This window comes from Phyllostomus discolor, chromosome 1, assembly GCF_004126475.2.
Source record: "Phyllostomus discolor isolate MPI-MPIP mPhyDis1 chromosome 1, mPhyDis1.pri.v3, whole genome shotgun sequence".
Taxonomy (NCBI): Eukaryota; Metazoa; Chordata; class Mammalia; order Chiroptera; family Phyllostomidae; genus Phyllostomus; species Phyllostomus discolor.
In genome coordinates, this window is record NC_040903.2 from 192503850 (window position 1) to 192531102 (window position 27253).

The 27253-nt window shown below is 41.1% G+C and overlaps 1 protein-coding gene across 2 annotated transcripts in view; it reads right to left on the minus strand.

The window, feature by feature from the left end:
- The window catches only part of DCAF5 (DDB1 and CUL4 associated factor 5), a 101172-nt gene that overhangs the window by 13602 nt on the left and 60317 nt on the right, over nucleotides 1–27253 (minus strand). For both annotated transcript variants that reach the window (XM_028506520.2, XM_028506517.2), the window contains exon 7: nucleotides 19625–19691. In XM_028506520.2, the coding sequence (XP_028362321.1) occupies nucleotides 19625–19691 (67 nt within the window). The remainder of the gene's footprint in view (nucleotides 1–19624; nucleotides 19692–27253) is intronic.

A 27253-nucleotide genomic window follows, 5' to 3' on the forward strand; every position in this document is an offset into this window, starting at 1 on the left:
CCTCTGAGTCCATTTTTGTTTTATATGAGGTTGATTCAACAAATGGTATTTCTGCTCATGGACTCTTCTGAATTCTGCATTCTCTAACATCATACTCCTATCCATACCCTGCTTTGGGGTGGTCACTAGCAAAGAAACTTTGGGTTAAACTTAGTACAATCTCTTGTGTTTGATCCTACTCCCTCCAAGAAAAGGAATCTAAATGACTCAGAGAATTTAAGCGACCTCTTCCATGTCATATAGCTAGTAAATGGCAGAGCCAGGACTTGAACCAGAGTCTGTTTGGCTATAATGTCTAATATCCTATCCACTACACTGGTGGCCTGAGAAGTGAAAGGATTTGAATAGGAATGGAGTCAGAAGCTCATAACTGATTTCTAAACCTTTATCATACAGGTTGGTTTTCTGTAAGTCCTCAATTCAAATGAGTGAAGGGGCAGATTCCATTCAAACGTATCTGGAGTGCAAGCTCTATAATACCACCATAGGACATTTCATCACACTAACAACACTGAACGGACCATGAGAGTAGAACTGAATCTCTCGCGTACCTAGAACCTGGGGCCACAATGCCTAAACTAAGGCAGATGCTCGGTAAGCACTTGAATGCACAGTGTTTCAGGGAGGGCAATTCTAGAATAAGTACCTCTGAAGGAATACAGATAGAGGGTCTTATGTCTTAAAGAATCAGTTACAATACAACTAAAGTTTATCAACCGAACCAATCTTTCTGTCAAAGGTTACTTGGAATACAATTATGGTAACTTTCAGATCTCAAGAATAGTTGAAAGGGTATCAATGCTTGAAAATTCCAGACCATGGAAAAACTGTTTTTGTTTCTATTGCTCTTTCATGCACTGTGACCTTATTTGGTTTCTCTTTTTGGTAGCAACTTTAATATAAGGTCTTTTCTCCTTTTCTCCACCCAAACTGGTAACTAGGAAATCTGAAAAAGAGGAGGAAGCCAATAGACCCAAGAGACTAATCGTGTAAACAGGCACAGGAAGAATTATTGCTTCATTTGTTGAAGGTAACCAAGGCTATATACAAAAATCACAGCAATGAAAGGGCTTCAGAGGAGTTCTCTATAGTTCCTTTCCTGGTTTCCAGGTTTCAACTGATTGAGTACAGCTGCTGCTATACAGTTTAGATACAATGACTTTCAAAGAATGAACTTTTATCAGTCCTGGAGGTTTGAGTAATCAGATAGACAGATTCTGAAATGGCTAAAGGCAAAATGCCAGTTATCAGTAAGAACTCGGGGCCTACTCTCCTCCATTACTTAGCCAGACTCTGCCCATCAGCAGAAGGATCAAGCTGGGAGAAGTTAGGCAGGGGTTATTTCTTCCCAAAACCAAATAACCTATATACTCACTTGAGGGTCATCTTTAAGACTGTAGCCAGGGGCCTGGTGAGGATCGGCCTCACCCCATGGTTTACCGAACGAAGTCACGACCTAATCACTAATAATGAGTGCCAGCGAATAAAACAGCACGCATCCAGGGTAAAGGACCTTATTCGTCCTTGCGCTATCATTTATTTATACAGTTCTGTACAAACCAATGGTCATTTCTCTGAGCCACCTGTCTGTCTGGCTAAGTCAAACATGTTAGCACTACTTTGAAGGTTTCTTTAATAAGTTAAGGTCAAAGTTTCCTTATCGCCACCTTTCCTTTGGTTCAGAAGGATGCTAGGGAGGTGGGGAAGGCTATAAATCACTTTACCTACTCTACTGAAAAACCTCCAAAATAAAATTTTGAGGCAGTCTGGTAAGATTCCAGCATCAGTGACTGACTCACTCACTACCTTAAGGGGATCCCAGGAAACACAAGGGACTCAGAGGAAACACCTTGTTTACAACCCTGAAAAAGACCTTTCTAAAAAGCCAAGGATAAATGTCCCCCCAGAGAAGACAAGGGGATAAGTGTATAGGTCCTCATTTCCCTTCCCCTCTTTACCTGTGCTCCTCTTTTCACAACATTCAGCCAGAGTTGTCCCCTCAGGCCTCTCAGGTCAGGACACCACTCTCATTTCTTGCCAACTTGTTACTTCTGTCTTTCTCAATTTAATTTGCTTCAACAAAGTCCTCCAAGAATGACTGTTTTCAACTCAGAAATTAAAAGCAACCTGGTCACAATTTCCTGATGCCTTAGTCTAATGGCATCTTATCAATCCTGCTACCAAGTGGTCCTCAACAGCACTTGGGGCTACAGAACAGGACACTGCTCCCTATCTCCCCCATTCTAATCTATCAGGAACTTCTGATGGTTTTACCTTCAATGCACATCTAGACTCCAACCCTTACTACCTTGGTTCAAGCCACCACCACGACACAACTGTATTACACTATGTGACTCTCCTGCTGGTTCTCATTTCTCTCTTTGGCAGCCCTGTTCCTGCCGTCTACCCTCAACTCAGTAGCTGGAGCGATGCCGTTAAAATCAGCCATATCATGTCACTCCTCAACCCAGCATTCTCTAACGGCTCCCCACTTCACTCACAGTAAGAGCCCGCATGACTGGACACCCCTGTGCCCCATTCACTCTATACTTCAACCCCTACTACTCTCCCCCTCCCTCTCTCTGCTTCAATACACTGATTTCCCTTGTTTCTCATACACGCCAGGCCATCTTTACTTTAGAGCCTTTGTACTGGCTTTACCTGACATGTTCTCCCAGATTTCTGCATGGATAACTAATGTGACCTTCTCAATGAGGCCTATACTGAAAATCCTATCTAAAATTGCATTTCTCCAATCATGGCCCTGAATGCCACTTCCTATCCCCCTTATTCTGCTCTACGTTTCCTTTTCCATGTACTTCTAACCTTTTAAACATACTATATAATTTATTATGTTTATTGTTCACTGTCTGTTTTCTGCTCTAGAGTGCTTAAGCTCCATGTTGTCAGGGACTTTTGTTCTGCTGTTGTACCCCAGGCCTACAGAACAGTGCTCATCATGTAGGTTTTCAATAACTGTTGGGTTGGCCAAAAAGCTTGTCTAGTTGTTTCTGTATGATGGCCCTAGTAATGCTTAGATGTCTTTAACTTCATTCAAAACAACTTTGTTAGACTATATTGTGACAGCTGTCATATCAGTGTACATTTAAAAAAACTTACAAAATTGGTGAATTTTCGTATGGCCATTTTAATATTGAAGATGGAGATATGAAACATTTTCTGCATTTATTATGCTTTATTATTATTTAAAAATATTTTACTTATTTACTTTTAGAGAGAGGGGAAGGGAGGGAGAGAAACACAAATGTGTGAGAGATACACCAATCAGTTGCTTTTCACATACCTCCAACTGGGGAGCTGGCCGACAACCCAGGCATGTGCCCTGACTGGGAATCAAACTGGCAGGCTGGTGCTCAATCCACTCAGCCATACCAGCCAGGGCTATGCTTTATTATTTCAAGAAAGATAAAAATGCAACTAAAATGCAAAAAAAAATTTGTGCAGTATATGGAGAAGGTGCTGTGACTGATCAAATGTGTCAAAAATGGTTTGCAAAGTTTCTTGGCCCTATTGACATTTTGGCCAAATAACTCTTTGCTGTGGGGCTGTCTTATGTATTGCAAGATGTTTAGCAGCACCCTTGTCCTCCATTCACTAGAAGCCAATAGTGGGAGATAGCCAACATATTCGAAATATCCATATCAATCAAGTTATTGGTGAAAATGAAAAATGTGTCTTCTATTTTATGGAAGAACTAAATAGACTTTTTGGCCAACCCAGTATTTGGTGAATGAATGAAAAGATGTGAGTTTAATAGGCTGCGGAATATAAGCAAACAGGAAAAAACCCAGACTCTATTAGTGGGCTCTTATCCAACATGTGGGTTATAGCTTTCTAAGTGTTTCTCTTTCTCCATCTTTCTGCTGTCCATTTGGAATTCCCCTCCCTCCCTTCCTTCCTCCTTCCCTCCCTCCCTTTCTCCTTCCATCCATCCTTTTTCTCTCTCCCTCTATCTTTTCTCTCTCTTCCTTGCTAGCATTTTTACTATAGTGAGAATAGAGAAATAAAGGGGCTAAAATCCTACCCCTGCTTCAAGGTCCTCTGAAATGCTAATTTCATGAAAACTTGACTGATACCCAAAGTCTTTTCAAGCCCTATCTTTTTTATGGGCCTTGGAACCCATTTTTAAATTTAGAGTACCATACACACATACACTTTTCTCACCCATCTTAAATTGGAAGTTCTTTGAAGGCAAAAAAGTGTTTACCTTTTAACTGCCCATATGGCTTTGCATATGTTTTTAAAAAAATATTTAGTGTTGTTTTATTACAGTTGTCCCAATTTTCCCCTCTTTGCCCTCCTCCCACAGTCAGTCCCCACCCTGCTGTCCATGTCCATGGGTCATTCATACATGTTCTTTGACTAACCCCTTCCTTTTCTTTTCATTGTTACCCCCGCCCCTTCTCCTCAGGCAGCCGTTACACTGTTCCATGTTTCCATGCCTCTGATTCTGTCATGCTCACTTTTTGTTTATTAGGTTCCTCTCAGTAAATAAACAAATGGAAGTAGATGCCCTCATCATTTTCTCTCAAACAAGTCTTGAATGAGAAGGCAAAAGCTATTATCTACTGAAACAAGGTTTGTTAAGTGATCTTAAGGCAATTAATCTACTTCATTCCTAACTCCACTGGTAGAATTAAGAATCTACTGGTTTAAGAGTCAAGGGACTAGTGGCTACTTCCAGTCAAGATGGTGGCATAGGCAGCCATGGCCCGCCACTCCTCACAACCACATCAAAATTACAGCTAAAATATAGAACAACTATAACTCAGAACCATCAGAAATTGAGTTGAATGGAAATCTGACAACCACGGATTTAAAGAAACCACTACTCTCCAGACTGGTATGAGGGGGCACAGACATGGAATGGGCTGGCCCCTCACCCACATGTGGTGAATAAAAATTTGGGTGGCAAGGAGTCCCAGCCCCACACCAAGATCACCAGCCCAGGATTCCAGTGTCAGGAAGATACACAGGAAAATAAGTCCCCACTGGCTGCAAAAACCAGTGGGGACTGAGTTGGAGAAAGAAACTGCTGAAGCCCTAAGCAGTTCCTCTTAAAGAACCCATACCCAGACTCACCTACTCTGACTAACTCCCTCTGAGCTCCAGCACCAGAATAGCAGCTTGAAAGACACCAGTGGCATACAGGGAGAGACTGAAGTGTCTGGCATTGGGGCAAGCAGAGGCCATTGTTCCTTTGTTAAACCCTCCCCCAACAGAGCTGGCAAGCTGGTGTCATATCTGAGACTCCATCAACACTGCTGGACCCGTCTTGGAGATCACCAGACACTCTGCCCCACCCAAGCTGCCTTTCCATATGAATGGTTTGTCTAGGCTCATGCTTCACATACAGGGGTATCCAACCCATGGCCTACATGTGACCCAGGATGCCTATGAATGCAGCCCAACACAAATCATAAGTTTACTTAAAACCTTCTACTTGCCCATCAGTTTTTGTTAGTGTTGCATATTTAATGTGTGACCCAAGACAACGCTTCTTCTTCCAGTGTGGCCCAGAGACACCAAAAGGATAGACACCCACCCCTGCTTCCTAAATCCTCTAAAACAAGCAGCAACTGCCCTCAGTGGGCCCCAGGCCCAGCACTAGCGGCAGCCAGCCTAGATTCACAGCTTGGCTTCACCTGGGAATCTCCAAGGCCAACACAAGTAGCAGCCATCTCAGATGGCTTTATATCTCAGGCAGGGTGGCCCCGGGCAGAACACAGGTGGAGGCTGACCTTGGCCTGCACCACCCTGGGAATCCCAGAGCCTTCACACTCAGTGGACAGCTACCAACCATGTTGGAGCACCACCTGCACAGCCGATCCTCCACGGAGGGCGGAGGTTGGTGGTCTGTGGTCACAGCCAGTTCTTGCAGCTGACTGGCCTGGGTAAATCCCTCTCATTGATCTGCCAACCGCAACCAAGGCTCAGCTACAAAAGGAGGGTTTACTCACTCCACACAAATGGCGCACCTTGAGTTTGGGTGATAGGGGAGGCTGTGCCACTGGACCCTATAGGACACCTACTACATTAGACCACATTACCAAGACAGGAAGTCAAAGCAGTTCTACTTAATACATAGAAACAAACACAGGGAGGCTGCCAAAATGAGGAGACAAAGAAATATGGCCTAAATGAAAGAACAGATCAAAACTCCAGAACAAGAGCTAACTAAGTGAAATAGAGCTAGGCAATCTAGGAGATGCAGAGTTCAAAACACTGGTTATGAGGATGGTCAAGGGCTTAATAAGGACCTCAGCAGCATAAAAAAGACCCAGTCAAAAATGAAGGATACACTAATTGAAATAAATAACAATATTGCAGGGAAACAATAGTAGAGTGGATGAAGCAGAGAATCAAAGCAGTAATTTGGAACATAAAGAAGCAAAAAACAATGCAGAACAAAAAGAAAAAAGAATCCAAAGAAATGAGGATAGTATAAACACCCTTGGGACAACTTCAAGAGGTCCAACATTCACATCACAGGGGAGAACAGAAAGAGTAAGAAATTAGAAATCCATCTGAAAAAAAAATACTGAAAAAAATTTCCCTAATTTGGGGAAGGAAACAGACATGCAAGTCCAGGAAGCACAGAGAGTCCCAAACAAGATGGATGCAAAGAGGCTCACTCCAAGACGCATGATAATTAAAATGCCAAAGGTGAAAGAGAAAGAGAGAATTTTAAAAGCAGCAAGAGAAAATAAGTTAGTTACCTACAGGGGAGTTCCCATAAGATTATTAGCTGATTTTGAGAAATTAGCAGTTTCTCAAAAGAAACTTTGCAGGCTAGAAGGGATTGGCAAGAAATATTCAAAGTCATGAAATGCAGGGACCTATAGCGAAGATTGCTCTATCCAGCAAAGCTATCATTTAGAATCAAAGGGCAGATAAAGAGCTTCCCAGACAAGAAAAAACTAAAGGAGTTCATCATCACGACCAAGCCATTATTATATGAAATATCAAAGGGACTTACTTAAGAAAAAGAAGATCAAAACTATTTACAACACAATGGCAAAAAATACAAATCTATCAACAATTGAATCTGAAAAACAAACTAAGCAAACAAGGTGGACAGAGACAGACTCAGGGATCCAGAGAGTGCTTTGATGGCTGCCAGAGGGGAGGGGACTGCTGGGGAATGGGTGAAGAGCTGAGGGGATTAAGAAGTAAAACAAGTGCTGGTGAAGTTATAGAGAAAAGGGAACCCTAGTGCACTGTTGGTGGAATGCAGAATGGTGCAGCCACTGTGGAAAACAGTATGGAATTTCCACAAAAAACTAAAAATGGAACTCCATTTTGATCTAGCAATTCCACTGCTGGGATTATACCCTAAGAATCCTGCAACACTAATTTAAAAGAACCTATGCACCCCTATGTTCACTGCAGCGTTACCTATAATAGCCAAATGCTGGAAATAGCCTAAATGCCCATCAGCAAAATAATGGATCAAAAAACTGGTACATTTACCCAATGGAACATTACACAGCAGAAAGAAAGAACTCCCACACTTGTGACAGCATGGATGGAACTGGAGAGTATTATGCTAAGTGAAATAAGCCAGGTGGTGAAAGACAAATACCATATGACCTCATCTATAAGTGGAACCTAATCAACAACTACAAAAAAACCACAAATGAGCAAAAAAGAACCAGAGACATGGAAATAAAGAACAAACTGACAGTGACCAGAGGTGGGTGGGAAAGGAGGGAAACATGATGTGCAAAGGACCCATGGACAAAGACAATGGGGTGAGGACTGTTTTTGGGTGCAGGGGCTGGACAGGGCAGGGGAGAGCCCTGGGTGGGGGGCAATGCAGACAACTGTAACCAAACAACAATAAAAAAAAAATAAGTTAAAAAAATGAACAATGGTGGAGGGATTGCCCGAGGGAGTGGGTGCTGGGTGGAAGGAAGCAAAGGGGGAAAAATCAGGACAACTGTTAATAGCATCATCAATAAAATATAATTAAAAAAAAGAGTCAAGAGACTACCCCTGACCAGTGTGGCTCAGTTGGCTGGACACTGTCTTGCAAAGCAAAGGGTCGCTGGTTCAATTCCTGGTCAGGGCACATACCCAGGCTTTGTACAAGAGGCAACCAGTCAATGTTTCTCTCCCCCTCTTTCTCCCTCCCTTCCCCTCTCTCTGAAAAATAAATAAAATCCACGCCCTGGCTCATGTAGCTCAGTGGATTGAGCGCGGGCTGCGAACCAAAGTGTCGCAGGTTCGATTCCCAGTCAGGGCACATGCCTGGGTTGCAGGCCATAACCCCCAACAACCGCACATGGATGTTTCTCTCTCTCTCTCTCTATCTCCCTCCCTTCCTTCTCTAAAAATAAATAAATAAAATCTTTAAAAACAAATAAACAAATAAATAAATAAAATCTTAAAAAAAAAAAAAAAGAGTCAAGGGACTATTCTTTTCCTTGCTGTCTCTAAAAGAGTTGTCTGAACACCCTTTAGCAATTTCAAAAGGCCCAAATGAACAGTCCCAAGGTCTCCGAGTTTGAAACCACAAAGGGAAGTACAATCAGGGTACTGACAAGACGGAAGGAGCAGTGGCTGTCTTCTGGGGGTCACGAACCACTAAGAGTTAAGAAAAGCCAGATGGGATGGCCAGTGCTGTTAGTACAGCTCAAAGAGCTCCACAGACAGCAATGCTTAATTGCACAAAAAGTCAATTACGCTAAGTCCTTCTTTCATCATCTGTACTTCACATGTCTTTGCAACCAACTACTTGTACCAATTAAAAACAGTTGTTCTCCTAATTACATGGGGGAAAAGCAGGTGCCCAGGCGTAACTCTCTGAAAGTCAGCACATGTGTAGAGAACGGGCAGAAACAGAGCATGCACACACATGCAGGCCCCTGAAAACGCACTTGCAGCTGCTCCCAGCACACTGGCAGTGGGGTGGCTGCAGTGACTTGGCAGTGAAACTGCACGTTTTGCCCTCCATTCAGGGAAACATTTGTCATATAACTTCCCCCCTCTTAAACTACAGAGTGGAGAGCAGCTTTCATACAAAAACAACATAACCAACCATTCACAAGCCACCAGAGAAAGACAATGTCTTGGTCTAAGGAGTTTTTCAGAAGGAAGTTAAAAGGGAGAAGTTTTCTTAAGGAATAACAATCACTGAGTGGCTACTGAGTACCCTCACAATATCCCTAAGAAGGTAGACATTACTATTGATGTTGTTAATATTCTTATTTTACAGACAAAGAAACAGAAGTTTGGCAAGAATAATTTTTTTCAAAGCCTCCAACGAAATGATGAATGGATCAGGAATTTAAAAAAAAAGATTTTAGTTATTTATTTTTAGAGAGAGGGGAAGGGAGGGAGAAAGAGAGGGAGAGAAGCATTAATATATGGTTGCCTCTCGTGCACCCCACACTGGGCACCCGGCCTACAACCCAGGCATGTGCCCTGACTGGGAATCAAACCGATGACCCTTTGATTTGCAGGCTGACACTCAACAACCACTGAGCCACACCAGCCAGGGTGGATCAGGAATTTAAACCCAGGCCTACCAACTCAATTACGACTCATGGTTCTTTCTATAAATAAGAAAGCCTTTGAGTAGAGGCTCATCTCAGGGGAAGCAACTCTATCTGTGAAAACCCTAAAGCCCTTCCCAACAAGAATTAGAGGGTGGGAAGGAGAAGGCAATATGAGTATTTTCCACAGACACCCATCTCCACCATACGTTGCCAAATCCATTACTTCCACCCTAAGTTACTAGGGAGAAAAATGCTTTAGAAATATGGATCTATGGGCACCGGTCTTATTATATACTTAACAATAACAATGTCTTACATGTGAAAGCACACAATTTTAGACTTCCGGCAAGATGGAGGAATAGGTGGACGCACCGTACCTCCTCGCACAACCAAGAACAGAACAATAATTTACAACAATGATTTGCAGTCATAATATCAGAACTGTCAGAGGATTTATCTAAATGGAAGTCAGACAGCCAAGAAGTTGGAAGTAGACCCGTACATCCAGACTGGTAGGGGACGACGAGCCGAGCGGGCGCGGGGCTGGCGCGGGTCGCAGGCGCGCGTAGGGGGAAATTTGGCGCAAAATCGGCGCGACAGCAATCCGGGGCGCGGGAGCGCAGTGGTGCAGCGGGGATCCCTGAGTACGCAAGCAGCGGCTGGGGGAATCAGTGGGGCAGCGATTGTGGACCAGGGCAGAGCTCACGGCCCAGAAGCCCAGGGAAGTGTCTGGCTCCAGGAGTACGGAACGGTCGCCATTGATCCCTCCTGTCCCCGCTCCCGCCCCTGCCCCCACATATAACGTCACAATCTAGCAACTGGGGCACCCAGCCCAGTGAACACCTAAGGCTCCGACCCCTACCATAACAAGAGCGACCAGACCGGAGAAAAAATAAATAAATAAATAAAATAATAGGAGAGACAGGGAAAGACAGAAGATATGTTTCCAGCAGAACAGATCAGTCCCCCAGGACTCATCCTTTTGAGTGACCAAGAAATAGCCAATCTATCAGATGCACAGTTCAAAACACTGGTGATCAGGAAGCTCACGGAACTGGTTGATTTTGGATGCAAATTACATGAAAAAATGCAGATTACCATAAAAGGGATGCAGGAAGATACACGGAGGAGAGCCAATAGTGAAAGGAAGGAATCTGAGTCTCAAAACAACACAGTGGACAAGAAGGAAGATAGAATCAACCAAGCAGGAAAGCATGATGAAATAAGAATTCAAAAAATCGAAGAAAAGCTTAAGACCATCCAGGACACCTTTAAACGTTCCAACATCCGAATTATAGGGGTACCAGAAGGGGAGGACCAACAAGTGGAAAAGTTATTTGAACAAATAATAAAGGAGAACTTCCCTAAACTGGCAAAGGGAACAGTATTCCAAGAAATCGAAGGAGCGCAGAGAGCCCCAAAGAAGTTGGACCCAAAAAGAAACACACCAAGGCACATCATAATTACTTTAGCCAAGGTAAAAACGAAGGAGAGAATCCTAGAAGCAGCAAGAGGTAAGGGGACAGTCACCTACAAAGGAGTTCCCATCAGACTGTCAGCTGATTTTTCAAAAGAGACCTTACAGGCAAGAAGGGGCTGGAAAGAAATATTCCAAGTCATGAAAGACAAGGACCTACATCCCAGATTACTCTATCCAGCAAAGCTCTCATTTAGAATGGAAGAGAAGATAAAGTGCTTTTCAGATAAGGTCAAATTAAAGGAGTTCATCATCACCAAGCCCTTACTTTATGAAATGCTAAAGGGACTTATCTAAGAAAAGAAGATAAAGAAAAGACATGTATAGTAAAAGGACAACAAACTCACAATTATTAACAACCACACCTAAAGCAAAACCAAAAGAAACTAAGCAAACAACTAGAATAGGAACAGAACCACAGAAATGGAGGGCACATGGGGGGCTAGCAGTAGGGGTGGGAGGAGGAGAGGGGGGGGGAAAGGTATAGAGAATAAGTAGCATAGAATGTAGGTTGAAAATAGATAGGGGGAGGGCAAGAATAGTACGGGAAATGTAGAAGCTAAAGAACTCATAAGTATGACACATGGACATGGACTAAAGGGGGGGAACGTGGGTGGGAGAGGGGGTGCAGGGTGGAGGGGAGTGAAGGGGGAAATGGGACAACTGTAATAGCATAATCAATAAAATATATTTAAAAAAAGAAAAAGAAAAAGAAAAAAAAAGAAAGCACACAATTTTAAGAAAGTTTCTAAAACTGTTAAATCATCTCATGATTTGAGGCAGCGGGGGCAGAGGCAACTTTACAGAAGAAACTGAGGCTCAGACAACTGCTGTTAAATAACTTCCCTAGACTGAATCACTGAATCAACTAGTTGGTAGCAGCAGTGGACTTGAAACCAGGTATGATTTTAAGCCTAATGCTCCTTCCAATACACCACACTGACTTTATACATCACTGGTGATCTATTTATTTTACTTTCAGAACTATCACATAAAAACAGATGCTCTTCCTACCTACTTCAGAGCTGTGAAACATATTCTGATGGATTTTTTCTTTGCCACAGCAAAATTGGCAGTTCTATTCTTTCTTGTAATTTTTAAAGATATTTTTAGAAATATCTTATTTGACATCAACTAAATAGCAAGCCTTATCTTGCCAGGTAGCAAGTTCTACGATGGGTTTTAGATCTTACTTCTCAAATCGGTTTTCTCAGCCCACTAGGAAGCTCAATGAGAATTACTTAGCCAATTCTTTAAGTCAGTACTGTTTATACAATAAATACATTTCATCTATCTTCTGTTTATATAATAAATAAAATTCATCCCTCTGGAGTGCATGTAGCCAAAAAAAAAAAAAAAAAAATCCCCCCAGTGACTGTCAGTCTTTCTGAGCAGAAGGGCAAAGAAGAAAGACACCCTTGCTTCTGGCCCACACTTAGGCCTTCTCTCCATATAGTTCTCTCAGCATTTGGCATACACTGTGAAGCACACAGCAGGCATTCAATAAATGTTGACTGCTTGTCATCTGATTATGAGATTAAGGCATATAACAGCAAACCAGTTTCCCTGTAGCAGACTGCCTTAGTACCTTCGGTTCAACTGACATGCCTAGAGAGCAAACTCAGCCTCATTCCATATTGTTTACGTCAAAGAGACAGTAGATTAGATTAGAAATTTCCCGACAGACTTTTCGTCATCTAAGCATTCAAAGGTAGAATCCAAGAACTACATCTAGCCCTCTTATGTTATGTTTGGCTTGCTGAACCTTGCCGAATATTTTTTGAACTATGAATTGCCAACATTGAAAAACAGAGATCACATATAAAAATGAAAAGTGCTAAGCATCCCTGAAGCCAGGATGAAGGGTAGGGCTGTAAACAGGATTAGTGAAAGCCTGTATAAAGAGCAGTTTCACCATCCCACCCCTCCCCCAGCACACAAAGCCAGGAAACTACCCCTTCCCCACACACAAGCAGAGGTGCAGGGGTTGCCAACTGAAAGAGATATTGGGCTGGGAACAACAGACACAGCTGGGGGTGGGATTAAACAAAAACCTGTGTCTAGATGTGAGATCCATAGTTCTATTCCCCTATTTGGCTCTTGGTACCATAATTCAACTGCCAGGTAAATATACTCCTGATAGAGATCAAAGATTCCTATTCAGGGGAACTGGCTGATTTCAATGGTAGAAAGCCAACAGACAATAGCCAAAACTGAAAATTCAAAAATATTATGTGTATGCTATAGTAAGAAAAAGAAACTGTTGCATTAAAAAGCTTTGTGTGTTATGTGATTTAAAATGTATGTGCCTGTATTACTTTAATAATAAAAATATAATACTTAACTATAAAAACATTAAAATAAATTAAAAAACAAGGAAGGATAGCAAAATACATGAACAAGAAAAAAGACAAAAATGTGGGTAAGTTGTCATAATAGTGGCAGGAAGGCTGAAGCCTCAAATAAGCAAAGGTTTGTTAAAAATAACCCAAAAAGGTACTTTGGTTACATGCAGAGCAAGATGATGATCAAAGAGACAGCCTTACTGTGATAGACTGATGATGTAATTTTAAGGTTACACAGAGAAAACAAACCCGTAAACCACCAGTTAGTGCATCTACAAGAGAGATAATCATAAGGTCCTACCCTTGTGCACAACAAAAGCCAAGCACCAAGTAGGGGATGGGGATCCAGGACCAACCACAGCCCATGTGGAAACCAGTGGGTTTCCAGCCAACTCTACGTATAAGCGGTCATGGGTTCTGTGCCTTCCAAAAACAGCTCATGTGATCCTGAGTGTACTTTCTGAAACACATGTGGCACACTTAATTATCAAGGAACCAAAGATTTTCTCTGGTCTAGTCAGTCTACATCTGTTGAACTTATTCAGTTAATCCTTAAACAGAGGTAGAACAAATCTAGGAGAGAAATGAGTACATCTGGGAAACTGACATTTTTTTTTTTTTGAAGTACCGCTAAATAAACTCAGGGCTGCTATCTTTGGAGGAGATGGAGACGGGAACATGAGCGCTACCTTCACAGGAGTAAAAGGCTACTGGAGGAAGAATGACAATAAGGCCCTTCCCAGTAGGCCACCACTTGGAAAACTGTGGAGATCCCTGACCTGGGCTTGACACCCATGCGGTACTTGAACAACACCTCTGTCATGTTCTCATCTGAGGAATTTTAAAGAGATTTGAAAACAAGCATAAAAAGTATAGCTTAAAGAAGTTTTATGAGGTGAACACCCTCATAACTAACACCAGGCCAAGAAAGAGAGTTTTCCTGGCCATTCAGACGCCCCTATGTGCCTCATTCCAGTTAAAACCCCTTCTGTCCCCCTAAAGTAACCATTATCCTGATTTCTCTATTACTCACTTCTCTGCATTTTAACACATTTTTATTTTCCAGGTGTACATTCCTAAGTACTTTAGTTTTGCCTGTTTTTTGTTTTGATATGTCTCTTAAGTGTCTTAAACAACAGGTTTCTTCCTGTCCATCCTTCCCTTCCATTAGAATATACCTGTTGAAGAACATGGACCTAATGGTTGGACTCTGTGGGTTGTATCGTCACAAACAATACAATACCCCCCTTGACTTCTGTACTTTCTGCAAACTGAAAGGTGGGTCCTGAGATCTGATCAGATTCAGGTTGGTTTACTTCCCCACACGATGTCTAATGGCCTCTCTTTTTGTGACGTAATCCACTGCAGGTGTTCAATATCTAGATGCATTAATTCACTGAGGGCTTGTAAATGATTATGTTAAAATTCTATAATTTCTTCTAAAAATGTCTTTGTTTTACTTACATTTTTGAAGGGTATTTTCCCTGGATATAGAATTGGGTCAGTTTGTTTTAATTCTTTAAGAACTTTAGACATATTCTATTATATTCTGACTTCCATAATTTGGCCATCAATCTTGTTGCTTATTTATAGGTAATTCATCCATTTCCTCAGGTTGCTTTTCGTCTTCTCATTATCTTTTGTTTTCAATAGTTTGACTTATGATGTGCCTAAGTGTGTTGTATTTCTCCTACTTGTTATTAAGTTTCTTGAATCTGAGACTTAGTGTATTTTATTTGTCTTGGAAAATTCTTTTATCTTCATATGTTGCTTCTGCTCGCTTTCTCTCTCATCCCTCTGGGACTTCAATTTCAATGTTAGATCACTTGTGTTCCGCTTGTCTCTCACACACTCTGTTCTGCTCTTTCCACTCTTTTCTCATCGTCCTGCAGTTTGGTTATCTTTTACTGGCTTGTCTTCTATTCACCACCAAACCTGTCCTCTGGAGGTTAAACCCATCCAACAAATTCTTAGCTCTAGACATTTTAGATTTAGAATGTCTACATTTTGTTTCCTAAATAAATTCTAATTCTGTTAAGTTCTCCATCTTTTCATCAGTTTAGCCCATCTTTTCTTCTATTTTCTTTATCATATATATATTTAAAGTCCCTATCTGTTAATTTAAGTTTCTGCATAAAATTGTGGGTTAGCTTCTACTTTTTTTTTTCCACCTCAATTACTGGTCACATTTTCATGCCTCATAATTTCTTATTGTTTTTTTTTTTTTTGGACAATGAGTATAAAAGAACAGTAACACTGAGTTGTCCCTCTCCAAATTTGTATGTTGAAGTCCTAAACCCCAATGTGACTATAGTTGAAGATGGAGCATTTAAGGATGTCTAATTAAGGTTAAATGAAGTCATAAAGGTAGGATTCTAATCCAATAATACTGGTGACCTCATAAAGAGGAAGGGACACCAGGGACTTGTATGCACAGAGAAAAGGCCATGTGAGAACAGTGAGATGCAGCCATCTGTAAGCCAAGGAGAACCCTCAGGAGAAATCAAACTTGCTGGCACCCTGATCTTGGACTTCTAGTGTCCAGAACTGTGAGAAGATATACTTCTGTTTTCTAAGTTACCCAGTCTATGGGATTTTGTTGTTGCAGCCTTACAGACTAATTACAGAAACTAAGGCTGATTTCCTCCATACAGCAGGTACCCATTCCACTCTTGAGAAAATAAGGTAAACAGCTGATCATCTTCAATCCAACCAGTAGGAACTAGGTCAGGGCTGGGTTGCTTCTTTAGCTGCAATAAGTCTATTTCTGGTTTCGAAAGTAAGACCTGTAGAATGCTAATGACACCTCTTCCTCTAATTGGAATCTGTGTCCTAAGTACCAGGAGATGGCGGGATGTTTCTTCACCTTTCTGGTCCAGCTCCATTCTTGAGTGCAGCCCTCTTGGGCTTCTGATGGAAAGTCTGGCAAGTCTTTGTTCTTCTCTGCTCAGAATGTTTTGTCCTTTGGAGGTTTTAAGCTTTGCTCTTTATCCTTCTTTTCCATGTAGGTTCAAAACCTGACCAATGCCCTGTGGGATTGTCTCCTAAGCATTGTACTGTGTTGGCCAAAAAGTTCATATGCCTTTTCCCATAAGATGGCTCTAGTAGTGCTTAGCTGTATTTAACTCCATTCAAAACAATTTTGTTGGACTGTATTATAATAGCTGTCATATCAGTGTGCATTAAAAAAAAGTTATCAAAATTGGTGAATTTTTGTGTAGTCGTTTTAATACTGAAAATAGAAGAAAATACGCAACATTTTTGGCATATTATGCTCTATTATTTCCAGAAAGGTAAAAAATGTGATGGAAATACAAAAAACAAACAAAAAAGCAAAACAAAAACAAACCACCCAACAACAAAAAAACTTGTGCAGTGTATGGAGAAAATGACTGATCAAACATGTCAAAAGTGGTTTGTGAAGTTTCATGCTAGAGATTCCTTGCTGGATGATTCTCCACAGTTGGGTAGACCAGTTCAAGTTCATAACAATCAAATCAAGACACCAAGAGAGAACAATCAATGTTCTATCATGCAGAAGATAGCCAACATACTCAAAATATCCAAATCAATAAAGTTATGAGTAAAAATGAAAAATGTGTCATTTATTTTCTGGAAAAAACTAAACAGGCTTTTTGGCCAACCCAATATTACTGTGGGAATTTCATTCTACCTTTCCGGCCCAGCCCCCTAGCAGCCAATGCAACCCCAGCACTAAGCAAATATGGCCACCAAAACCTGATTTCTTTCGACCCCAGCAGAGTCTGTTCGTGGCAGCCCAATCTGCAGCTCACGCACGCATGCCCCTCGGAAAGAAAGGGGCTAGCACCTTGAGCTCAGCTAGGAAGGGCTCTTCTTCCCTCTTCAGAATTTCAGCTCTTCTAGCGCACTTCTAGCTCTCTGACATCTTGAATATGGAGTTTGTCATTTGATTTTGTAGTTATTGCAGTGGGAGCTCCTTTCTACACCCTGTGTGGAATCTGAAGTCTAACATGTTCTTTTTTCAATAAAAATTTTACATTACTCCTTTTTCATCTTTGAAATAAAATTCCCACTTTACGCCTTAAAATTTCAACCTAATTTTTATGAAAACTCTATCATAGTTTCACCAACAAAAATATAAATACAAATTTAAATTTTTCTTTATACACGGTGACTTTAAGGTTCTAACTATTAAAACTTTAGTCTTGGGTTAGCGTTAACACTACAATTATTACTAGAACATAATTGATCAAAATAAACTTCTAGTGAAGTTTTATAAAATCATTACATATAATGGCAGAAATTTATTATAAATTCATAAGACAAGGGAGAAATTACAAGGGGTTAATTTTGGCTCTGTGATTAAAGAATACTTCAGATATTCTGGCACCTTTTTGGGTTTTACACCTCAGGGCAATGCACCATGCTAAGGTTCAAAGAGTCAGAAATCTGTGGAGTATTTTTTATTTTTCTGATTTTGTTGTTTTGGGGCTTTTTTTCCTGTAAAGTGAGAGGACAAAGGGACACGGGAGGTAGAAAAGGAGAATCGGTCCCCTCTTAGGAATGTTGATTTTATGAAAGAATACATATGGAATTTAAGAATCTAGAAATGGATTCCTTTAAAACTGCTGTGCCTATACAACTCTTGGGAAGTCCAGGTACCCATTCCCCAGTGTTAATGTTGGAATGCTAAAGTAGCTACCAGGTGCTTGCCAATCCAGAGGTTACATAATCATCTACTGAGAAAGTCAGCTGAACAGTAGCTCATACCCTAAGTCAGAACAGAAATAACAGGAAGAGGAAAATATCAGTAAGACTACTGCTAATTCTTCCCCTCTTCTCTGTTTATACAAATATGAGAAAGATTCCAGAGAACAGTCTTGGGAAAAGGGGGTTATCCACTTTCTATTTTAAAGACATGTTGACTTAATAATTAAAAGCCTTTAAGATCTGGTAAAAGATACAATAAAGCCCAAAGATTATTTCTCAGCTAATCAACCTAGAATTTATGGGGGTATGAGACTTAATGCAGAACTACCTCTGGTGCTAGAACATCACTTCTGGTTCACATAGACGATGCTGCCCCATCTGGTTGTGCTTTCAAAGGTAAGCTGATTCACTCATGCTTTCCAAATTCCAGCAGGGGAAAGCCTTTTGCAATGTGTTTAGTAACTAGACACAGCAACAGGATAGTTACACCAAAGGTGGGCCTCAACAAGTTTTGAAAGGCAAATGTAGGTAACAATATTGTTAATTCAGCACCAGGCAAGCCAACAACTTCCTTAAACTCAGCACCAGACACATTCTGTACAATATACATTTGGTACAGTCCTCTATAACTTTCCCAATGCCCATTTTCCAGTTTGATACCATGTATAACCCAGAACAGATGTCTATACTAAGCTGTCCTGAGAATAAAAAAATATACATTTTTCTACCAGTAGAAAGCAACCAGTAACATGTTAGTAACATATAACTAAGCATGTGAGGTCACTATTATTAAGAAGAATAAAGAATGACCTGCCCTGGCCAGGTAGCTCAGTTGGTTAGAGCATTGTTCCAATAAGCCAAGGTTGTGAGTTCCACCCCTGGTCAGGGCACATATAAGAATCAACCAATGAATTCATAAATAAGCGGAATAGCAAATTGATGCCTCTCTCTCTCAAAGCAAACAAATCTAAAAAATATATTTTTAAAAAAGAAGAATGATCCATGCTATTTGAAACATCAGCTGGCCTGGATTCAAATTTATAGAAAGCTGCAAGGTTTTTTCCAAAATACTTGTAGAGTAAATGCAGAAATATTTCCTCATAATTTCTTTGATGTCTAGGGTTGGCTATCAGTCAGTCAAGAAGGAAAATTTCACCTTAGTTAACATCACCAGGGAGGCCAAAGGAAGAAGCCCTAACAACTATTTGTAGAGCAATAAGCAGGGACATGCAGATAAATAATGAAGGAAAAGAATATAAAAGCAAGATAAAAAATTCCAGGTGTGAAACAGGAGAGAGAAAAATGGCCATAGAGGGGATCTATGAAGTCTAAAACGAAATTTATGGAAGGAAAAAACTGAGCATCACTATGTCAGATATAATTATGTATGTGGTTCTAGTTAAATCTGGCTTCTAATTTTTATTTTAAAATTTCCTCCAGTCACCCTTCTGATAAACGTCTTATTACACTGGAAGAGAAACATCTTCCTCTGTTGCTACAGATCTGCCCCCTCAGAGCACAGCTCGCCGAAGGGTGGCGGCGCCAGCAGCAGCAGCAGCAGCAGGTTTGCACCCGGACATACTCACCCGCTTCGGGGTCGGCGGGGATCCTCCACATGTACAGATTGAAGTCATCGGAGCCTGAAAGGATATACTGTTGGGACAAAAAATTTATTATTTATATATCAACTGATTCATAATATATTTATATTTATTTACCTATACAGAGAATGTTTTTAAAAATAAACAAGACAAATGGATATATATTCATAAGGTACCACACAAAAGGCTCCTTGGCTGAAACTTAGCAACAAACCAACCAGATTCAAAATGGTTGAAGGGCTTGACCAGACATTTTTCCAAAGAAAAATACACAAATGACCAATATACACATGAAAAGATGCTCAAAATCACTGATCACTAGGGAAATAAACATCAATACCACACGGAGATACCATTTCACACCCATTAGATGGCTATTACCAAAAACAAATGGAAAACAAGTGTTGGTGAGGATGTACAGAAATTGGAACCCTTTTGCATTGCTGGTAGAAATATATAATGGTGTGCCCACTGTGGAACGCAGTATGACAATTTCTCAAAAAGTTAAACATACAACTACCATAACCCAGCAGACTTAGATATATCAAAGAACTGAAAGCAATGACTTGAGACATCTGTACACCAATGTTTGAAATAGCCAAAAAGTGGAAACAACCCAAATGTCCATGAATGCGTGAATGAACAAAATGTAGCACATACATACAATGAAATATTACTCAACACTAAAAAGGAAATTCTGACATATACTACAACATGGGTGAAACTTGAAGACATTACGCTAAATGAAAGAGGCTACATACAAAAGCAAATATTGTATGATTCAACTTATGTGAGGTACCTAAAGTAGTCAAATTCAGAGAAAGAATGCTAGTCACCAAGGATTGGAGAGAGGGAGGAATAGGGCACTACTGTGCAACAGGTATGGACTTTTGCTTGGGAAGACGAGAAAATTCTGGAGATGGAGAGTGGTGACAGGTGCACAACAATGTACATTTACTTAATGCCCAACAACCAAACACTTAAAGATGGTTATAATGGTAGGTTTTATGCTGTGTATATTTTACCATAACTTTTCAAAACAAAAATGTTTAAATACAGAAAAAAAAAAGGAGCTTCCTAGAGATCTTTTACGCCAGACCAAGCATCTGAACTTCCCGGCTGTCAGCTGACGTCTTTGAACGGGAAGCTACTGCCAACCCTGCCACAAGCCAGTGCCCGGAACATATGTAATCCCTTTGTATGTGGCAGCTTTGAACTGCTCAACCTCAAAAAGATAGGTTAGATGTACTCTAATTAGGACTAAAAAACACTAACAGCAACAGTGAGAAATTCTGAGAGCAAATAAGCTTTATTTTTACTTCCAAAGATTAACAAAAGTGTTCTACTTTAAGTTGAGGTCAGCATTACTACTGCCGTCTGGCCCCATCTGCTTATTTCCCTAGAAGAAGAAAGGCTTGTTGTTTTCTAAAAAATTTCTTAAGAAAGACACTGAACAATTTCAAAAAGTGCAAGTCCAACATATACGCAACCAGATGCCTAACGTAAATACTTGACTAGATACTTCGTAAACATGAAAAATCAATTTGTCAGTCTGCAAGATACCTGAGAAAAGGAGGCAAAAAAATAATAATGCACATTTAAAGATGATGAAAATCGTGTTCACAGGACTCAGCAAAAAGAACTGGTTCAGTTTCCTCATATGGTCACTTTCTCCTATGGTCTGAATGTGCCCCCCTCCAAATTCATGTGTGAAATCCTAATGCCCAATGTAATGGCATCAGGTGAGACCTTTGGGAGGTTATTAGGTCATGAAGGTGGAGCCCTCCTGAATGGGATTAGCATTCTTGTAAAGAAAACCCAGCAGAGCTTTCCAGCCCCCTCCTGGCATGTGAGGAAGTAGGGAGAAGTCAGCCCAACCAAGCTGGCACCCTGATCTTGGGCTTCCAGCCTCCAGAGCTGTGAGAAAGAAATTACTACTGTTTATAAGCCACCTAGTCTGTGGTATTTTGTTACAGCAGCTAGAACAGACTAAGACACATGTGGAGGCTCATTTAATTCTAAGATTCTATGATCACCCTGTGAAGGCATGGTAGAAGCCGGATCAGAGCTGAAGTCCCTAAGCTGCCAGCCCATGCTTACTTGGCAAATCACTACATAAACATGTTCAAGGCAAGGAGACTCAAAGACTAACCCTGTTATACTTCAATTTAAAAAGTTTCCTTAACAACAACAACAACCCTCCACTTGATTAAAAAAATGAGAAAAGGACTTGAAAGAGATATTTTTCCAAAGAAATATATAATGGCTACATATAAATGGCCAATAAGCACATGCAAAGATGCTCCATGTCACTAATCATGAAGGAAATGCACATCAAAACCACAATGAAGCACCACCTCACACTCATTAAGAGAAATACTGTGTAGCTCAGTTGGTTGGAGTATCTTCCTGATATGCCAAGGTTGTGGGTTCAACCCCTGGTCAGGACACATACAAGAATGAATCAATGAATGCATAACTATGTGGAACAACAAATCAATGTATCTCTTTCTCAAATCAATGAATTAAAAAAATAAATTATAAAAACAACAAAACATAAAATAGGTCCTCAAAGAATTCTCTAAGACAGAGTTTCACACCTCTGTTCAGAGCAGCATTATTCACAACAGTCAAAAGGTGAAAGCAGCCCAAGTGTCCATCAGCAGATGAAATGTATAAAGAAAATGTGGCCTGTACATACAATGGAATATCATTCAGCCTTAAAAGGCAGGGAAATTCTGCCACACACTACAACATGGACGAATCTTGAACATTATGCTAAGCGAAATAAAAGTCACAAAAAGGCTGACACTGTACGAGTGCACTTATGAGGTTCCTACAGTAGTCAAACTCACGGAGGCTGAAAGTGGAACTGTGGTTGCCAAGGGCTGGGGGTAGGGTAGGGAGGAGAGTTCATGTTTAATGGTACGGAGTTTCAGTTCCACAAGAAAAAACACTTCTGGAGATGGATGGTGGTGATGGTTAATTAACAACGGGAATGTACTCAATACTATGAAATGGAACACTTAAAAAATTTTTCCAAGAAAGAAAAAAAGAAACAAAAAAGAGGAATCCTCATTGCTCTGACCTGAATAACTCCCTGCAGTTTCCAACACTACACTGGCTGAAGTTAAGAAGCTGGAATTCAGAAGCCCAAGAGCTTTCCTCTGACAGTCAGTTTGGCAAAACCACCTACTAGTTGGGGGGAAAGATTCATTTTAACTAACCAAGCATTCACGCACCAGGCACTTGGGGCTTACAGTGACATACAATGTGATACCTGGGTTCCCAAGGAGCTGAAATCAAGTAGAAAATATGCATGTAGGCACACAACTACCATGCCACGAAGCAGAAATTACTAGGTGCCTTTATGAGAAATAAGGTGCCTGGTGATTCACAAGAGGCAAGGCAAGACAGATATGAGCACCAAGTCAGCCGCAGGTACAGATGTGGTGCAAAGAGGGAAAAGGAGCCAAGGTAAAATGATGGTGCTCAAGCAGACGGCCGTTTTAAGGGGACAGAATGCATGGTATAGCTCACTCCTTGATGCCTGTTCATATCCTCAGGCCTCACTGCTCTGTATGCTCCCCAGGGCCTCCAACTGCCAGTATCCAGGTCTCTTTGTCCCAAGGCTTCTCCACAGCCTAGCAGGCTGCTCTAGAAAATGAACATTTCTTGGGAGCAGGCTCAACCAATGACTAATATACAACCAATATCCCAGCTGCCTTGTCCCAGCTGGAGTAACCCTGAAGTGCGTCTTCTACACACCGCCCCCTCAAGATCAAGCCCGACTGCTCACAGCTGTAGTTGGCTCACTAAAGCACCCTTCGTTTCCCTATCTCACGTGTCCATTTCTCTACCACTTCCCACATTTCCAAATAAACTGCTTGCACCTGAAAACTGAACCCAAATTAAGACACATGGGCAGGGTGCAGAGAGGAGGGGGAATTCTTTTATAAAACATAATATAAAAGAACTGTCCACTAATCATTTATATATATGCATATATGATAAATAATATATGATTCAACAGCTTGACATTTCATGCTCTATGTTTAAAAGAGGCTATAAAACTTTATATAAAATTCCTGCTACCCTGCCCCCGCCAAACTAAACAAACAGAAATAAATATGAGAAAAGAGTGAGCCAAGGGTGGGCTTACGGAGGTTTTACTATTTCATTGTGAAGGATCGGCGCTTTCCCACTCAGCTGTTCCCCAGGGACAGCCATGACAAAGGTAGAAGGGGGCTGACTCCCAGATGGAACGCTGACTCAGAAGACTGCCTTAGAAGGAAGAAAACTCCCACCGAGTTAAGGCCTTTTGGAGTTAATATGACAGCTCCTAAAATATGTAGAAAATGCATACAATGTCCAGGCTTCCTGTCAGGGATAAGGGCAACTGCTCACCCTCTCTTCCTCTTGGAACTACCACAAGGGAACAGTTCGGCATGATTCCAAGGAGAGGGTCTTGAGCCACTGCCGGCGAGTCAGACCATTTAAGTGCTCACACACACCGGAATCACAAAACTGCCCTGAGGAATTCATTTATGACGTGTCATGGTTGTCTGCTGGGCCTCTTCCAGCTTTCAGAGTTGGCTTCCCAGGACAATGCCGACTGTGGGAGACTGAAATAAATGAATCTGTTCCTTTACTCATTAAACAAATATTTATCAAATGTCAACTACATGTCGGGTACTGTTCCAGAAAAAGATATTTAGAATTGATCAAAAAAGACCCTGTCCCTACCCTCATGAAACTTAACTCACATTTTATTGGATGGAAAGAGGAAAAGAATTATATACATATATAATGTGAGTGAAGTGAGTAGAGGAAAAATAAAATTAAAAAGAATGCGTATGTGTCCAGTAGTGGTAAGTGATACAGAGGAAAACAGTAAATAGGAGAATAAGGCGTATAGGGAATGTAGGGGTGGTCAGTTCTGTTTTACTTTTTAAAAGATTTATTTATTTTAAGAGAGAAAAAGGGAGGTAGAAAGAAGCATCGATTGGTTGCCTCTCGCACACCCCCAAACTGGGGACCTGGCCCACGACTGAGGCATGCGCCCTGACCGGGAGTGGAACCAGCAACCTTTGGATTCGCAGGCTGGGCTGGGGCTCAGTCCACTGAGCCACACCAGCCAGGGCAGCTTCCGTTTTATATAGGGCAGTCACAGAAGGTCTCTCTGATAAAATGGCATTTTGAGCAGAGCCCTGAAGGAAATGACAGAGCAAGTTTGTGGCTATCTGGCAGAAGAATATTCCAGGAGAGGGAACAGAGTTCTGGGCTATTTTAAAACATAAGGTAGCCAAAAGAGCTCTTCTGTTCTCCCTCCCTTCCTTCTTACTTTTTAAAGCTCTGTGGAAATAAAGATTATTTCAAGTGGGCTGAGTGTAGAGATACATTTAACATGATCAGAGCAGCTGAACAGATTCCTCTCTTCTAAAGCTGTGTTGGAAGGGTTCGTCTCCTCCCAGACTTGAGTTGAAACCTCCGGCTGAGGCCCTGCTAATGGTCAATGCTAACAGCATTGCAAGTCTTGATCAGCCATCTTACAAATATGTAAGTATTTGCTGTTGGGAGCAAGAAAACAAAGACCACATAGCACCGACACTCACCACTACCAAAGGAAATTCAAACTACGTAAGTATATCCAAATTCATAGAGCAATAATTTTGAATTAACCAGAAAAATGAACTTAACCTCAAGCAGTGGAACTGGAGGTATAGGTTTCTCTCTTTCTTCCTTTTTTTCTTGATATCTAATTTTATTTTATTTTTTAAAGATTTTACTTTCTTTTTAGAGAGAGAGGAAGGGAGGAAGAGAGAGAAACATCAATGTGTGGTTGCCTCTTGTGCCCCCAACTGGGGACCTGGCCCACAACCCAGGCATGTACCCTGACCGGAAATCAAACCACCAACCCTCTGGTTAGCAGGCTGGCACTCAATCCATTGAGCCACATCAGCCAGGGTGTGGTATCTAATTTTAGACAGTACCTGCACATTCTTACCCAGGCAATCCAGTGTTGGGTCTGTAGCTGACCTGGAGTAAAGGGCCTGCCTCTGGCCTAAATAACAGGAAGGCCCAGTAGCCAATAGCCCTTTATAAATAGGTAAGCTATAGAAACATAATTGGAAGAATGGCTGCCAGAAATTCTAAATTTAACATTCTTATTCCCTCTTGTGATATAGGACTTCACAACCAGCATTCACAATTAAAACACCACTATGAAAAAAACGTGAAGATTACTGTTCAGTTTGAGAAAAGCAAAAACTAAGTTAGATGATATTAAGGTTGTGGCCTAGTGAAGTATGTGGTCTAGTGGGAATATGAATAATACATTACTTTTTCTTAGTTTTTTTCTTTAATCTCGTTCTTACCAGAAAAGGGCAAATCAAAAATTAAAAACTTACTTTATATGAGTCTTTTAAAAAAAGACTTTATTTATTTATTTTTAGAGAAAGGGGAAGGGATGTTTCTAGAAACATCGATCAATCGAGGCAACTGGGGACCAGACCCGTAAGCTAGGCAGGTGCCCTGACCTGACCGAACCGGCAACCTTTCCTGTTGTGGAAAGATGCTCAACCAACCAGGCCTCACTGGTCAGGGCACTTTGTACGAGTCTTTTACCTTTGTATCCTGAGACAAATAGTGCCGACCTCCAAAAAAATGAGAAAAAAATGTTTTACGTAGTCCATTAGACAACAGAAGTCCCATTTCCCAAAATGCTCTGGGTTGTAGGGTAGGAGAGTGGGGAGGAGACCCACAGGCTACTTAATATCTGAGATTGGAAGATATACTCAATTTTAATTTGATTTTGTGGGTAAATGGGCGCTATCAATGCAAAAATGAATATAAGTTGTATGGATCCACAGCATCCATAATCCTTCCCACCTGGCAATAAAGGTTAAAGGCTGGCCACACTCTGACCCACCTCAATTATTTTAAGTAGAATTAGCCTGAGGCCAGGGCATTTTATCTAATCCACTGTCAGGATGGAGATATTAACTTGTTCAAGCATAGAGACAGAGCAACAACTGCTCCTCCCAATAGATTTAAAAAGGAACCACCACCAACACAAAACAAAAGATTACCGCATTAGCACTGGGTCACTTGTCTCATTTGCCCACATGTCCTCTGTCAATCCATGACCCATTATAGAAAAGTTACTTACATCATACTCCCTAGTCTCTGGTAGATTGCTATAATATGCCTTGCACCGCCTCCAAGAATTCCTGCCCCTTTCCTCAACTGTCAGCAGTCTCGAAGTACACATGCTTTTAAGAAAGACCTTTATTAGATGAATCCCCAGAGAAGCCCATGCTTCTAAATACTTTGTAGTCGTCCAGGAGTGTAAAATTTTCACCGGGGGATATGTCAGCCTCTCGGTTGCCTTCAAAGGGCTAAATTTTAATTGTAGGACTGTATAAACGTAACTATTCCTTAACGGTTAAGCGAGAGCTCGGTGCTGCTGCCGAGTAGAAGCAAGGTGCCAGGCTGGATAAAACAAGGTGGAGGGCCGGGTTTGGTGCTCGAGCCTTGTCTTTGCCACCTGTGTTGTAGTCATTGAAGTCACAAGAAAATCTTATCAACCTGAAGGTGCAAAAAAAGATCTAA